Below are 14,602 nucleotides of genomic sequence, written 5' to 3' on the forward strand. Positions count from 1 at the left end.
TCCGCAGCCACAGACAGCTGATTGTGCTACCTGTTCCTTGTTCACCATGAGCCATGGCCACAACCGCTGACTGTGCGTAACCTGTCCCCCAATCATCCGCGGCCACAGACAGCTGATTGTGCTAGCCTGTTCCTTGTTCCCAATGAGCCATGGCCACAACCGCTGACTGTGCGTAACCTGTCCCCCAATCATCCGCGGCCACAGACAGCTGATTGTGCTACCTGTTCCTTGTTCACCATGAGCCATGGCCACAACCGCTGACTGTGCGTAACCTGTCCCCCAATCATCCGCGGCCACAGACAGCTGATTGTGCTACCTGTTCCTTGTTCACCATGAGCCATGGCCACAACCGCTGACTGTGCGTAACCTGTCCCCCAATCATCCGCGGCCACAGACAGCTGATTGTGCTACCTGTTCCTTGTTCACCATGAGCCATGGCCACAACCGCTGACTGTGCGTAACCTGTCCCCCAATCATCCGCGGCCACAGACAGCTGATTGTGCTAGCCTGTTCCTTGTTCACCATGAGCCATGGCCACAACCGCTGACTGTGCGTAACCTGTCCCCCAATCATCCGCGGCCACAGACAGCTGATTGTGCTACCTGTTCCTTGTTCACCATGAGCCATGGCCACAACCGCTGACTGTGCGTAACCTGTCCCCCAATCATCCGCGGCCACAGACAGCTGATTGTGCTAGCCTGTTCCTTGTTCACCATGAGCCATGGCCACAACCGCTGACTGTGCGTAACCTGTCCCCCAATCATCCGCGGCCACAGACAGCTGATTGTGCTAGCCTGTTCCTTGTTCACCATGAGCCATGGCCACAACCGCTGACTGTGCGTAACCTGTCCCCCAATCATCCGCGGCCACAGACAGCTGATTGTGCTAGCCTGTTCCTTGTTCCCAATGAGCCATGGCCACAACCGCTGACTGTGCGTAACCTGTCCCCCAATCATCCGCGGCCACAGACAGCTGATTGTGCTACCTGTTCCTTGTTCACCATGAGCCATGGCCACAACCGCTGACTGTGCGTAACCTGTCCCCCAATCATCCGCGGCCACAGACAGCTGATTGTGCTAGCCTGTTCCTTGTTCACCATGAGCCATGGGTGCGCCTGAATTAGCACCCCCTGGACATAGCACCACCCCCTCGCTACTGACGTCATTTTGACGTCACGAAAGGGGGTGCTAAATCAGCACAGTGGCCGTGTCCAGGCCCTGAATAAACACCCCCTTAGAATACGGGGGTCCTAATTCAGCGCCTCGACCGTGTTCATGTGCTGATTTAGCACCCCCTTCGAATAGGGGGGTCCTAATTCAGCGCTTTGACCGTGCTCATGTGCTGATTTAGCACCCCCCTTGAATCTGGGGGCTGCTAAATCAGCGTATTGATGAGATGAATAATTACTCCAACGGAATATAGTAATAAACGTTTTAACCATATTGCGATTTTATTTTTTCAATAAAATAAAATAATATATATATATATATAATTATTTATATTATATATATATATATATATATATATATATATATATATATATTGCAATGAGTATATTTACTGCATTGCTGTGGTTTACTTAAAATTTCAAAAACAAACAGTTCATTACCAATTATAAAAATACTATGCATCAAATATACTTAAGTAAAAAACTAGGTTCTAGGCATTCAAATACAGGTTTTATTTTAAAGTAAAATTAATTTGAAATCGTGGTACGAACAACGCAGAGGAACTGATATTGCGTAAATCCGGCATGTGTAATAAATATACATGGTCAGAGATTATATCAACCTATTAACCACTTTAAAAACAATTATTTATTTATTTTAATTTTTCGAATACCAAATCAAAAGCGGGAAAATTAGAACCGTGAAATTGTAATTTTGCGACGGCTAAGAGCGAATTAATTTTTTAAGGACGCATCATAAACTGAATTATACTATTTAAACTGAATAGTATAATTCAAACACACTTGACAAAACAATTTAAATATTATTTTATATCTATAAGAATAAATATCATTCAGTTATATCCATATCAGTTGTTCTACTATAATTAAAAAAAAAAGTTGAAAACAATGTTAAAACACTTAGCAATAAATATACTACTGTATTTTCAAAAGCGTTATTGCTGTCAAAACATACATTTATATACTGAGTATTATGGATCTACATTGTTTAATTTCCCCTCTGTCGGTTAGTGTGCGTTTTTTTGTTGTTAAAAAATGGAATATCTTGGAAAATCTCAACGAGTAGGTCACAATACAAAAATCGAGTAAACGGCAGCTCCAGAATATCTTATGCCAATCGTGCTCACATCTTAGTCCCTTTCATTTAAAGTACAGGAAATACATTAATATCTGTTGCCAAGCAACTTTTTTTCTAATAAATTAAAAAATACTAGAGATATTGCAAATGTATCAACAATGAACGCCTTTATGAACAATGAAGGACAAAAACAAATGTCTTAATTAACAATAATAAACTGTTGTATATTATCATAAAGCTTCCATTTATTCACAATATATGTGAAAAAAACTAAATAAAGTGACTAGGTTTATCTGTTATATATTAAGAATAATAAAGAACAAGAAAATTCGTACAGTAATATTCAGACAATAATGCTTTTATAGATGACAAAATCAAAGATAAGCGGTTTTATTGGAAATACATCTGATTGTCGCTTGACTAAATTTTCGTAAATAAAATATGTCCTAAAACAACAGATATTAAAATAAATTCATTAAACATGAAATATATGATTGTATTCTATCCCTTAGATAGGCCTGAAACATGTATTTCAAATGTTTTGCATAACATATCACAAAAATAAAAGAAATAGGGATAAGTTACTCTAAAAGTTGATATTAATTTATTTTCACGAACCATGTTTTTTTACAGTAAAGATGCTCTTAATGAGTTATTTATTATTAGTTTGAAATAGTATTTGAGTAATTAGATTTGTGATACAATCCACGATCAGATTTATTCTTGTATACCTGCTGGATTTTAAGACAATTCAAAGTTAATCAGATTTAATCGCCGCCATTTTGAAAGTATTAATGAATATTGTTTATAACTGGCCTTATTACCACAAATATTTGATCCAAATTAGGTAGGATTTGTTTATTCGTTTTAAGATATTAAAGCGAATTTGTATATAAAAAACACATACAGACTAAACGGATAGGAAACTAAGCACCAAAGATCTATTTCCATATTTCTGAAATGCGTTTGCCATGACCTGAGCAGTTGCGGTATATAGACTTGTCCTAAGAATTACAGGACACTCTGTACATAAAATTATTATAGAGAGTGTTCCACAATCTCTACCAATATTTTCAGACATTATTCATGGACCAAATGCAAAAACAATCATATTCACCTTACTAAAACTCAATAATTACTCTAATAGCCACAATTTTTGTTTTGTTTTTGTCTTTTTTACTTTACTTTTTATATTTGATGGATTGTTTAGGTTAAAATTTTGTATATACCTTTATAACCTTAAGGAAAAATCAAAAATTTAAATTTCTTACAAGCTTTATTTTCAAAATAGTGATTTCTAAAAGATCTTTAAGCGTAAATATCTTTAAAAGCGATATATGGTAAAAAAAAATATCTAAATTATTACACAATTTAATAAAAATTCTAACGATACCAAGTTTTAAAAATTGGTTGTGAAATAAGGGAGATAGTTTGTTTTTTAAAACCAATTACTGTTTTTTAAAACCAATTACTGTTTTTTAAAACCAATTACCAAACAATATCCGCCTTTATTATATGACTGAATGTGGGCTGCAACAATCAGCTGTTTTGATTTTAGCTGCTCTAATCAAGTGATTTTAACATTACATTGCTGAACTGTGGTCATAATATTCTTAATTATTTCTAAACAAAGTTTCTTTTGATTGAGACGTCAGAAAAAAACACTCTAATACATGTTGATTACCTAGACCAAAAATTAAAAATGTCTTTGTAGTTATTATATGTCTATTTTAATATTTTGTTTTTAAATGGAAGACCTCAGACCTACTTTTGGCTTGTAAATTTATACGGAGTTTGTAGATATGCTATTGATTACGGTGTTAAACGTAGATGCTTAAATGTACCAGTAAAGATTGCTATTTGTTGCAGTTGTTAAGTTTGTTCTAACCGAGGTTTGAAGATTTTGTTCTACCCGGAAAATAAAACATTAAAAAATATAAAAGTTTACTGTATACAAAATGAAATATTATGTATATTTGTGTAGTATTTTTTTATTATTAATGAAGTAATATTTATGCTTCTATACATCTGTTTACTACCTAGTTTACAAATCAGTTATAAAAATTACAACGAATTGAAAATTAGAGTGTAACAAAATTCTCTACACTTTCCGATATAAATAGCCTTAAAATAAAAGTACAGCTAAGCTGAAGTGTAATTTAAAATTTACCTTTTTATAGACGCTTTATTAAAGACTTCACTGAGATTTCACTCTTCTTTTTACAATATTGTAAGAATGTTCATTCTTAAGTTTGACACTTCCAGATACATGGGGTTAGAAGTGCACGTCTGACTAATGTAACGCACAATAGTTAAATATTCTTTAACTGCATACAAAAGGGCGATGATTTTCAGTTTTTGTCCATACATCATTATTGTGTTCTACTTTATCTTTTCTCTTTACTCATGTAAAATTATCCGTTACCTAGAGAGTATAATATGCCACACCTTGGGCCTGTACACTCAAACATTGTTTGATTTCTTCTTATATTTTTTAGGAAATTTCATCAAACAAATTCACTATACATAATAAGTTTATGTATTAATATAGGAATAACAACTGAGAATAACATCGATATTATTACTCAACCACTCGATACGGCCACATCAGTTTTGAAAAAGTAGGGTCGGTAGTGCACGCACGGGTTTCGTCAGCTTCGTCCAAAATTATGTGTGGACCTACAGTCCTACAATAGATATTTGCAGGTTGATTTCACTCTGTATATTTCATATTTGGTAGACGGCCAATAAATAACGAGCAACGATGTTAAGTGCAAAAAATAACGAGTTTCAAGTTTTTAAATGTTTACTAGCTGATACCCGCCCCTTCGTACGGAATTTTTCTAGAATAACTGGTACGTCATAGACATCTCCTTCATGTCTTTAAAAAAAATGGCATACTACTGATGAAATAAATTTATGGTCATTGGAAAATATTCCAATTTTAATGTCAATGCGACATTCCATGATTTTTTTGAACTGATGTTCTAAAGTAATTAAAAAATCACGATCCCTCCTTTCCTAAAGTATCGTAGGTAATAAAAAGATTTATGATCCACATTTGAAAATAGGGTTACTCATAAAAGGAGAGCAACAAAACATATATGTGGGAATACTTTACATGTAATAGTTGATATCACTTAATATGAAAGTCCCAATATGAATTCTATTATTCATTCTCGTAATATTACACTAATTATCATCGATACCGTTAGAAAAAGTAATATAATCGAGGGTATAATCCTTTACCAGAGGATATATCTGCTAGAAGTCAGATGGACAGAAGTCGACCAAACATTTTTTTACATTAACTAGTTAGGAGAAGAAACCTTTGCGGATTAATATACTTCATCCTTTAGCTACCAATGCCTCACCCATAAGTTTTTTATCACAGTGTTAAGTTCATAAACTAATAATGTATCTTCAAGTTGTAGCCTCATGTGAAATGTATTTGATGTTTCTATAATATATTCCTTTAATCATGAAAAATAGTTAGGCATGATTCTATAGAGGATATTTTACACGTAAGCAATAGTAATACTTATGGGCGTAACCTTGAGATATTTTTGTGAGTACCATTCTACGGATTTTTGTGTAGTGTTAAGTCTATGTAGCTGTTCCATTGTGCAGATGATTCACTATACGCCTAATAGTGCATAAGATAAAAAATTATAATCTAGTTTCTTACTGCAGATGGTTACGAGTAATTATTTAAGGGCAGGTACTGAAAAATTATTTCTGTAATAAATGACAAGTCAAAAAACTGTAATTTTCATACTTCATCTGTTTCATTCTATAAACCTAATTTTGAAATTTAATTAAAATTAAATATGAAACAAAAATGCCGCAGAGAAAAATTCTATACTGTGTGACAGTGAACTATTTTGCCTAAAATACGAGCCTAAATTGTTTACAAAAATTATTTGTTGTAATTGTTTTTTTACATTTTAGTTAATTAAACTAAAAAAAAGAAGATTCCATTTCTGTGAAGCTATTAAATGAAATAAATACTTTAATTATGGATTCATATACAAATAACATAAGTTTTTAATTATATGTAGAAACATGTTTCATTGAGTTTTCACGATTGGGTTAAGTTTGAACTGTTAATGCTCAGTGAATACCCTTAACTAGACTATGACTAGACTAGATCTTTCATTGGTATGGGACGCCCAGTACTCAATACCTGTACAATAAAAATGACACAGCAAAGATACTAGACTAATTGTGTATAAAAACCATAATTTACATTTTACCCCTCCGTAATATTCCAAAAATCGACTCAGAATCGACGAGAATTTTATGTTTTTTTAAATATATATTTAGCAGTGCGTTAATTAAAATTTACAAACATATTAACTGAAAGAATAAACTGAAATAGAATAAATGAAGGATATGATTTAATTTATTATTTTAATAGGTGATATATAGAACAAATTAAGAAAGCAAAGTCATGAGTGAAAATTATTACACAAATATGACAATGCGTAATGAGAGGGAGGAGTTCTAAGGTCTATTAGCCTTGTTAGTCGGAGCATTATTATGTAATATTAAGTCTATGGTAATTTTTAAGAGAAAGTAGCCATATTTGATTATTATATTATTTAATCATTCATCGGAAATTGCAAAACAATCGTAGATAGTAGCTTATAAGAGGCAGCGTCCACAAAAATCCAGATAACAACTATTATATTTATGATTGAATTGAATATGTAAAAAGATAAATACCCTTTTTGCTGGTTGAATGCTAGGGGGTGCTAAATTCAGTGACTGAGCCATGGTCCATGCGCTGAATAAGCACCCCCTTGGAACAGGGGGGTGTTAATTCAGGGGCCTCGACCATGTTCATTGGCGCTGATTTAGCACCCCCTTGTAGCCGGGGGGTGCTAATTCCGTGCCTGGTCCGTGTCCGTGCGCTGAATTAGCACCCCCCTGCCGTGACGTCAGAGCCCGAGGGGGGTGCTTATTCCAGGGGGTGCTAAAGCAGCGTCCCCGAGCCATGGCCACAACCGCTGACTGTGCGTAACCTGTCCCCCAATCATCCGCGGCCACAGACAGCTGATTGTGCTAGCCTTTTCCTTGTTCTCCATATGCTATGGCCACAACCGCTGACATATAAAATAAAACTCTACCTACCAAATCACCAAAAGGTGACGAATATGTTGGAGTAGTTAGGTCACAAATGTGTACCACATGTTAAAATCTCATATATTTGTACCCGGTTTGTTTACAAATTTATTTCCACTGCTACTTTCACGTTGATAAAATACCAGTATAGATATTCAGTAACATTTGAAAAACCTAAAGACTTCCTCCGCCTGCACTTTACTCATTCATTCGTTTCAAATCCTATTTCCTGCGTGCTCAATGATTCATCCACGTGCCTTTCCTGTATATTCTCACTGGCTGCAAATGAACAGTTGCCTCTTCATGAATCGTAACTCAAACAGAATCTCATATTGTTTGTTAGCTAATAGTAGAGACAAAACTCTTTTTTATAGGGATTTTTCGTGCCCCACTGTACTTCCCTTGTTTAGGCATACTCTGACCAGGTTATTCGATTTCAACCAGGTTTTCCATTTATATATTACACAGACCATGTCATAATTCGGAATGAAGCGTTTTGATATTTTGCTCCAATATTTTTTTATATACCATTTCGTTTAGATTTGTATGACTTTATGACATGATTTTACTTAAGCAAACAAAATTATGGCAAAGTAGGCTATTCGACGTCATTGGCGTACTTTTTACAACAGAAGTTTTAATGCATAAACCTTAATGGGTCTGACTTTTTTTTATTTAGTAGGAAAATTTGATTTTACACAAATAAAATTCTACTGAACTAGTTAAAATTATATTTTACGAATGTTTACTACCCTTTGTTCTTTACATAATTATCTTGTGTCCCTACATGGGTGTGTAGATACTTTTGTATTCCTACAGGGATTTTTTAATATTCATCACACTGGTATTCTCACAGGAATAAAATCAAATTTGTAGTAGTAAGAGCTAATATCCTTCTTTGAAGTAGAATTTGCGAACCATAGTTTTATACTTTTGTCGAACACGGTGGGTCATTTTTACGTTTTAGAAGAGATTTTTGGTTAATTTATTACTCGATTGTACTAATTCAAAAGGAAAACATAACATTTGATACTCTTTAACATTTGATTTGAAGGTCATTTTAACATTTGATTTTTAATTAACTCGATACCCAAAGTTTTATTGTTTCATACTGTGTGAGCCAATAGGCATTCTTAAATCTTTCGAAAAATATAGGAATATTTATTACAAGGATGCTTTTTAAATAAAAATGTAATTAGGAATATGTGTTGATTCAAGTACATCATAGATTATTGCATAATTTCAAAATTTTTGTACACTTTGCATAATTCTATATGTGTTTTTTAAACATAAAAAAATATTGTTAGCCTATTATTGTCTATATTTTATACTCCCATTTCTCTAAGTGGTTTCAAAGAGGTTTTTTTAAGTATCATTCAAGATTTTAATTAATGCTTTGTATATATTGAAGAAATAACTTTTTGTTTACGTAAATACAGGGAGTATAGTTAAGTAAAATTGTCTCTATTACGCTGAAAAATTCTCCAAACTACTTTGTTTTGGTGGTAATTAAGATAACTGAAATGTACAAAAACTGTGAGTATAAAATAAAGCGTAATAAACATGCCAGTAACCCTGCGACTTTCCCAAACAAAAAGGAGGGTCTCAATCTCAGGAAGCGCAGTGTTAAGGAAACAATTTGTAGATAGGTTTTTGTTTGCCCCCGCCATAGTTAAATGGCTTGAGACGGTCCAACATCAGCAAACATTTTAGTTGTAAAGTTTAATGATGCGACGACTGAGCTGTTGCCAACCCAACTTCATCCGCAACTGAACTTTTAACTTTAATTTTATAATGTGTTTTAAAGTCACACTATCATTGTCAAAAGAACTTATCTTCCTAACATGTACAATCTATTGTATTTTTCACAGCAAGAAACTTGATTACATATAATACAAAAATTGTCTACATAGTGTTTTTCCAACTTTGAAATTGTATTTCTGCGTTGACACTTGGCGAAATAATTTACAAATTTTGACCCCTAGTGATCCATTTACAGGTAATTATTAACATGGTTTTGTGCCATTTAATTTATATATTCAAAATGCTGTTGAAAATCAACAAAGCATTACAAGTAAAATGCTGACAGTTATTTAAGGTTTGATACTTTTTAATGGGTAATACTGGCCATGAGGTGAGTAAAGAAACTGGATATGTTCGGAACTGTGGGAGTTGTAGACTTTGGAATGGGACTTCCTCTTCCAGCATCTTCCAAAAAAGCTAATAGTCTTTTTAAAGCATCAACCTGAATCAACACTCTTATTATCTTGGTGCCTCGGTATCTGTGAATAGCGTTTATTCCTGCAAATATATTTCATAATTGATTTGTTTCTTATAATTAGTACAATTCTGACATTGCTGTCTGAAACCGTTGAATCACCGGTTGAATTAGGCAAATAAAAAGGTTATGTGCATATAGTTTCCTAATTTTCGACAGGAAATTGCGTGCAAAATTGCATAACTGTTCGTCTTGTGATATAAATTTTCTTCAATTTTAGATCGCCTGGTTCAAATTGACTCAACAGCTGATGGTGTTCAATTTTTTTTATCATTGCAACCCATATAAATGCCTAAATGAAACACGGCTGATTCGTACTTATGCGTATTCCTATGAAAGTTTCTTTACTTAACAAACAAACTATGACAGAAGTCACTTGTAACAGTTTGTATGTTTCTTCAGTGAAATACTTTTTTATACCAAAAATACTCATAAAACGGTTATACTGCCACTTAATATTTGTGTATTAATGTTAAAAACAATTGGATTTTTGCTTTGTGGATACAGTACACTGCCATACTGCGGGCGTTTCAAACTTATCTATGAAACTTGCGTGGCTAAATACAGTAAAAAATAGCAAGCCTAGTAATATTTGGCCCTTTTACAAAATTGGGAACCATCCCTGGATTTCCCAGTCTATATACATTCTCAAATGTAACATAAGGTTTAGAATAGTCAAAGAAAGTTTCCATACCGTTCTAATTCAAAATAGCTAATCGACGAATGTTAAGTTAAACATGTAAGTTATTTATTTAGTTGGTCCATCTATATATATAACCTATCAGATCGTTTAGCATATCTTCATACATTTTGGATATTTGGCAATACCGTAGATTATTGGTCTATAGTGGTTTTACTAGCTGTAGAAATGCTATACGACGTCAAATACGTATTACTTGTAGAGTAGTTAGATTGTTATTAAAAATATTTAAGTTAAAACAAACCTCTACTAGTACGTTCCTTTCTCAGTGCTAGTGGGATTATTCCAATTATTACTTTTAGTAGTAAAATGTTGAAAATGCTAATAAATCTGTATACAATTATAATCACCTAGAACAGTAAAAAAGGCTTAAACATTCTGAACATTGAATCTCTGTTCAATTTTTTAATATGTATAACCTAACTAGACCATAAAATGTTTCAGAAACGCTTCCTGGATTCGTTCATCAGTCGATATTTTAGAGTAGTTCCCTAAAGGGAGTGCCGATGTCCGAGTGGTCTAAGACGTTGGACTTTGAGTCTGAGTTAGAGATAGCGCAGGCTCGAATCCTGTCTGTGACCGTTGCACTTTTTATCAGTACCATCGACCTTGTACTGTATCGACTCTCACCCTTATTATGTTTGATAAGATCCTCGCATAGGCCAGTGGCCCATGAGGACGAGCAGAATAAGGCATAAAAGGAGATCGGCTTCTCCTTTTCTTTAACGAAACAAATTTCACGTACATATTTAAGTTATCTCACGATAAGCATCGCATTTCAAAGTTAAAGTTGCCATTTATCAGCCCTTTGACCATAGAGCAAGGCAAAATTATAGATTTTTATATTCGTGAGATTGGCAACAATGCACGCAGAGTAAAAAGTTTCTCGGTGTAGAGGTGATTTGTTTATTCCAGAAAATATGTTTCAAGAGCACTTTGGATAGTATAGAAACACGAAGTTATAAGACGAACTGCCGTGGAGAGCAGAATGAAGTTGAATTAAAAGCAACTACCTTGAGTTCCTTTCTGAGAGCCTTTTAAAATTAGTTTTACCGGATTAAACTTTCACAGGAAGTCGACCTGGATTCAGATTCCTCTCTTCACTTTTAGAGATTTCTATAAACAAAATGTTATATTTACTTGTTGTAACAGTTATTGTAACAAGGGAGATCGTGTTAGTAGTATAGCCATATAATCAATCAATTAAACAACATGCAGCTTTTTTTAGCTCAACATTCATACAACTCAAGATTATACTCTTTCATCTGATATTGAACGAAAGACGTAATAATTCTCTATGGAACTAAGCAGAATTAGGGCCTTTTTACATCAGTCTTGATGTATCAAGCAAATACGTTTAACCTAAATGCCATACTAAAATACGATATTAAACAAGATTAAATTGATTTACACATTGTGTACTAATTGTCACGATTCATTAATAAATCAATCTGAGTGGATATTATTAATCACTTTCTTAATAAAGTTGGCAAGTGCAAATGTACTCATTACACAAAAGATAACTCTTAAATATTTAAACCTTGAAAATTGTGCTAATAACCTAAGTTAAGTATGGATTCATCAGCATTTCTAACCAAATTTAAACTAATTCCTATTGAATTTCAAATAACCCCCGTGGAAACTTTACACTTTTAATCTTAATCATGAGAGTACTGTTTACGACACATAAGTGTAGAATTACATTTCATAAATGCATATATGTTTAGTTCTTCAACCTACTTGATTGATTACATTTATCAAAGGACACGTGATTAATAGTATAGTATCTTCAATTATGAACATAAAGAGACTTATATGTAGAATATATTGTTTAGACTATTATATAAATACCTTTTCAATTGTCTACGTTATAAATATATCCCATAACTTTTGAATCCAGTTGAACCAAGCCTCTTCTTCTCCAAAACAGAAATTTGTATGTAATTTTTAATACCATTTTATCATAATATTTTGTAAATGCTACTTCTAATGTGAATGAACTTTCATTGTGAGTGTATTTTTTACTACATATATATTAATGCGTACATGTAAAAGCTATTATTTATAATTAATTTAAGACGTAGCTTTATATTTAGCAATATACAGTATTGCCACACATCAATAGAATTTTAAGCTGTATAACTTAGCAATTTGGCAGACCATAAGCAAAATTATTATTATTGTTGAAAGCGCTTTCTTCTAATATAGAAGTGTACTTTTACGATTAAATTCATACTATCAATAACCAGTTTATTTATGGAATCTTACGTTTAAGTGAGATAGCAATGTTCTCCTTAACATCATTGTAATATAGAATGTAATGTTTTTCCATCATAAGTTCTCAATACATGTTTTTTTGTTATACACAAAAAACGCCCGCAGTTTTGTGTTGCTTGTATACACAAAATTTGTGTGTACAAGCTTGTATTACGAAGAGCTTGTAACATCCGTATTACAGTTTTATATACGAATTTTAAAACATGTTATAAACCATTACCTAATATCTGCATAAATACAAATGACCATAAACTTTATTAGTACAGAGCTGGTGATAATTTTAATTTACAATGACTATTTCACTGAATTATCTTCAACGTCCGATTTAATACCGTTGCTAATCCGGTTTTAATTAAAACGGAGGTGCAATAAGAAATTTGTTTTCAGTAATGAACGCTCATTAATTGTGATGAATTATTCATTAAATCTCTCTTAATGTTGAAATGTTATAATCATTTACGCAGTGTTATACTTTCAGCCATAAAAGCAACACAAGTAATAAAAACTAATAAAATATTTCACAAGTTAGTTGATCACTCACAACCTGATACAATATAGTATGTTTGATTTATTAACGGACATAGGTTACATTTTGAGAAGGGTTTTCATAAGTACTTTTTGTATGTAATACCTAAATAAACACGAATGTAGTAATGTTGATGTGTTGACTAACACATCATATGGATGCAGATCTGTGCACGTTGGCCTCCTAGTGATAAGTATGCTTAATTCTAATTGACAGGCCAACATCCAATACAAACAGTAGTTGTCAATTGAATCTATATTAACAAAACTGATTCCACAATGAGTCTTTATTTTTAGTTGTAAAAGTCCACTTTAAGAATTTTAGAGTCCTTAGTACTTCTCTTCCGAATTCTTAACAAGATGATCTTTCAGGGTGCAGGGTGTACAGCGCTGTTGGTGGCTGTCGTGTCCAGAAAGATGGAGTTGACGAGAGCAGAGAAACATGTCCACAACTTCATGATGGACACGCAACTAACGAAGCGGGTAATTTACACTGATAAGTTGCTGACGTCATCACTCGGCTCAGCTAAGCAAAAACAGTGGATAATGAACCTGCCAGCGGTGGTGCTGAGCTCAGGAACACCAACTCATATGAAAAACACGAGCTTTAATTAAATCATAACAGTTGCACATTCTATTTGTCTTAAGAGTAACTAACTAACGTTTCCTGTTAACTTTAACTCTTTAGTAATAACTAAACTACTCCTTTTGAACCAACTTGATAAGTCAGCGTTAATGATATAACTGTAATGCTCTGTGAAATACGCTTGATCATATTTGAGATGTAAATGGTTTATTTTTATGAATGAAACGTAAATTTATACTGTTTCTATCTCAGTAGAAAGTTTTAGCAACATACCGAAATTGAAAATGAAAGCCAAAACTTGAGTTCTATTTTCAGTATCTGTACGAATAAACTCAAGCGTTTTTCTATATTATTTTATTCTACGATGTAGAGACATTTTATTTGTAATGGCCTCATTAATATGCTAAACACCAATGATTTCAGTTAAAAAATGCTGCGGCCAACGTATTACGTGAAACGTGGCTCATCTACAAGCATACGAGGCTTGTAAAACGAGTCAACGCTGGCCGAGTGCGCACACACCAACGCAAGTTCCTGCTCGCAATATATGCGTAAGTTGCTGTAGGAGATTTTAAAATAGTTCTATGTTGTGATTATGAACACCTTGCCGTACCAAGATAGTACATCTTGGAGTAAAGTGTTTGATGTTTCCATGTATATTCAGCGAATAATATAATCAATTCTCAATTGAGAAGAAAATATTGCACGAGCGCTACAATATGGCATTAAGTTTCTCGGAACGTGAGACCTTCCGCAAAGTTTATGATGATTGCAAGACATTCTCACAGAAGTGACATGCCTAATGCAGTAGGAAGATAGCAGATAGTATCCCTCGTAACATA

General features: G+C 33.5%; 1 protein-coding gene across 1 annotated transcript in view; it reads left to right on the top strand.

Annotated features, from left to right (window-relative positions):
* The window catches only part of LOC124366929 (small conductance calcium-activated potassium channel protein-like), a 435,022-nt gene that overhangs the window by 395,673 nt on the left and 24,747 nt on the right, over window positions 1–14,602 (top strand). The window contains exons 5-6 of the mRNA XM_046823537.1: window positions 13,547–13,657; window positions 14,184–14,311. Of these exons, the coding sequence (XP_046679493.1) occupies window positions 13,547–13,657; window positions 14,184–14,311 (239 nt within the window). The remainder of the gene's footprint in view (window positions 1–13,546; window positions 13,658–14,183; window positions 14,312–14,602) is intronic.

Source organism: Homalodisca vitripennis, chromosome 7 (assembly GCF_021130785.1).
Source record: "Homalodisca vitripennis isolate AUS2020 chromosome 7, UT_GWSS_2.1, whole genome shotgun sequence".
Lineage (NCBI taxonomy): Eukaryota > Metazoa > Arthropoda > Insecta > Hemiptera > Cicadellidae > Homalodisca > Homalodisca vitripennis.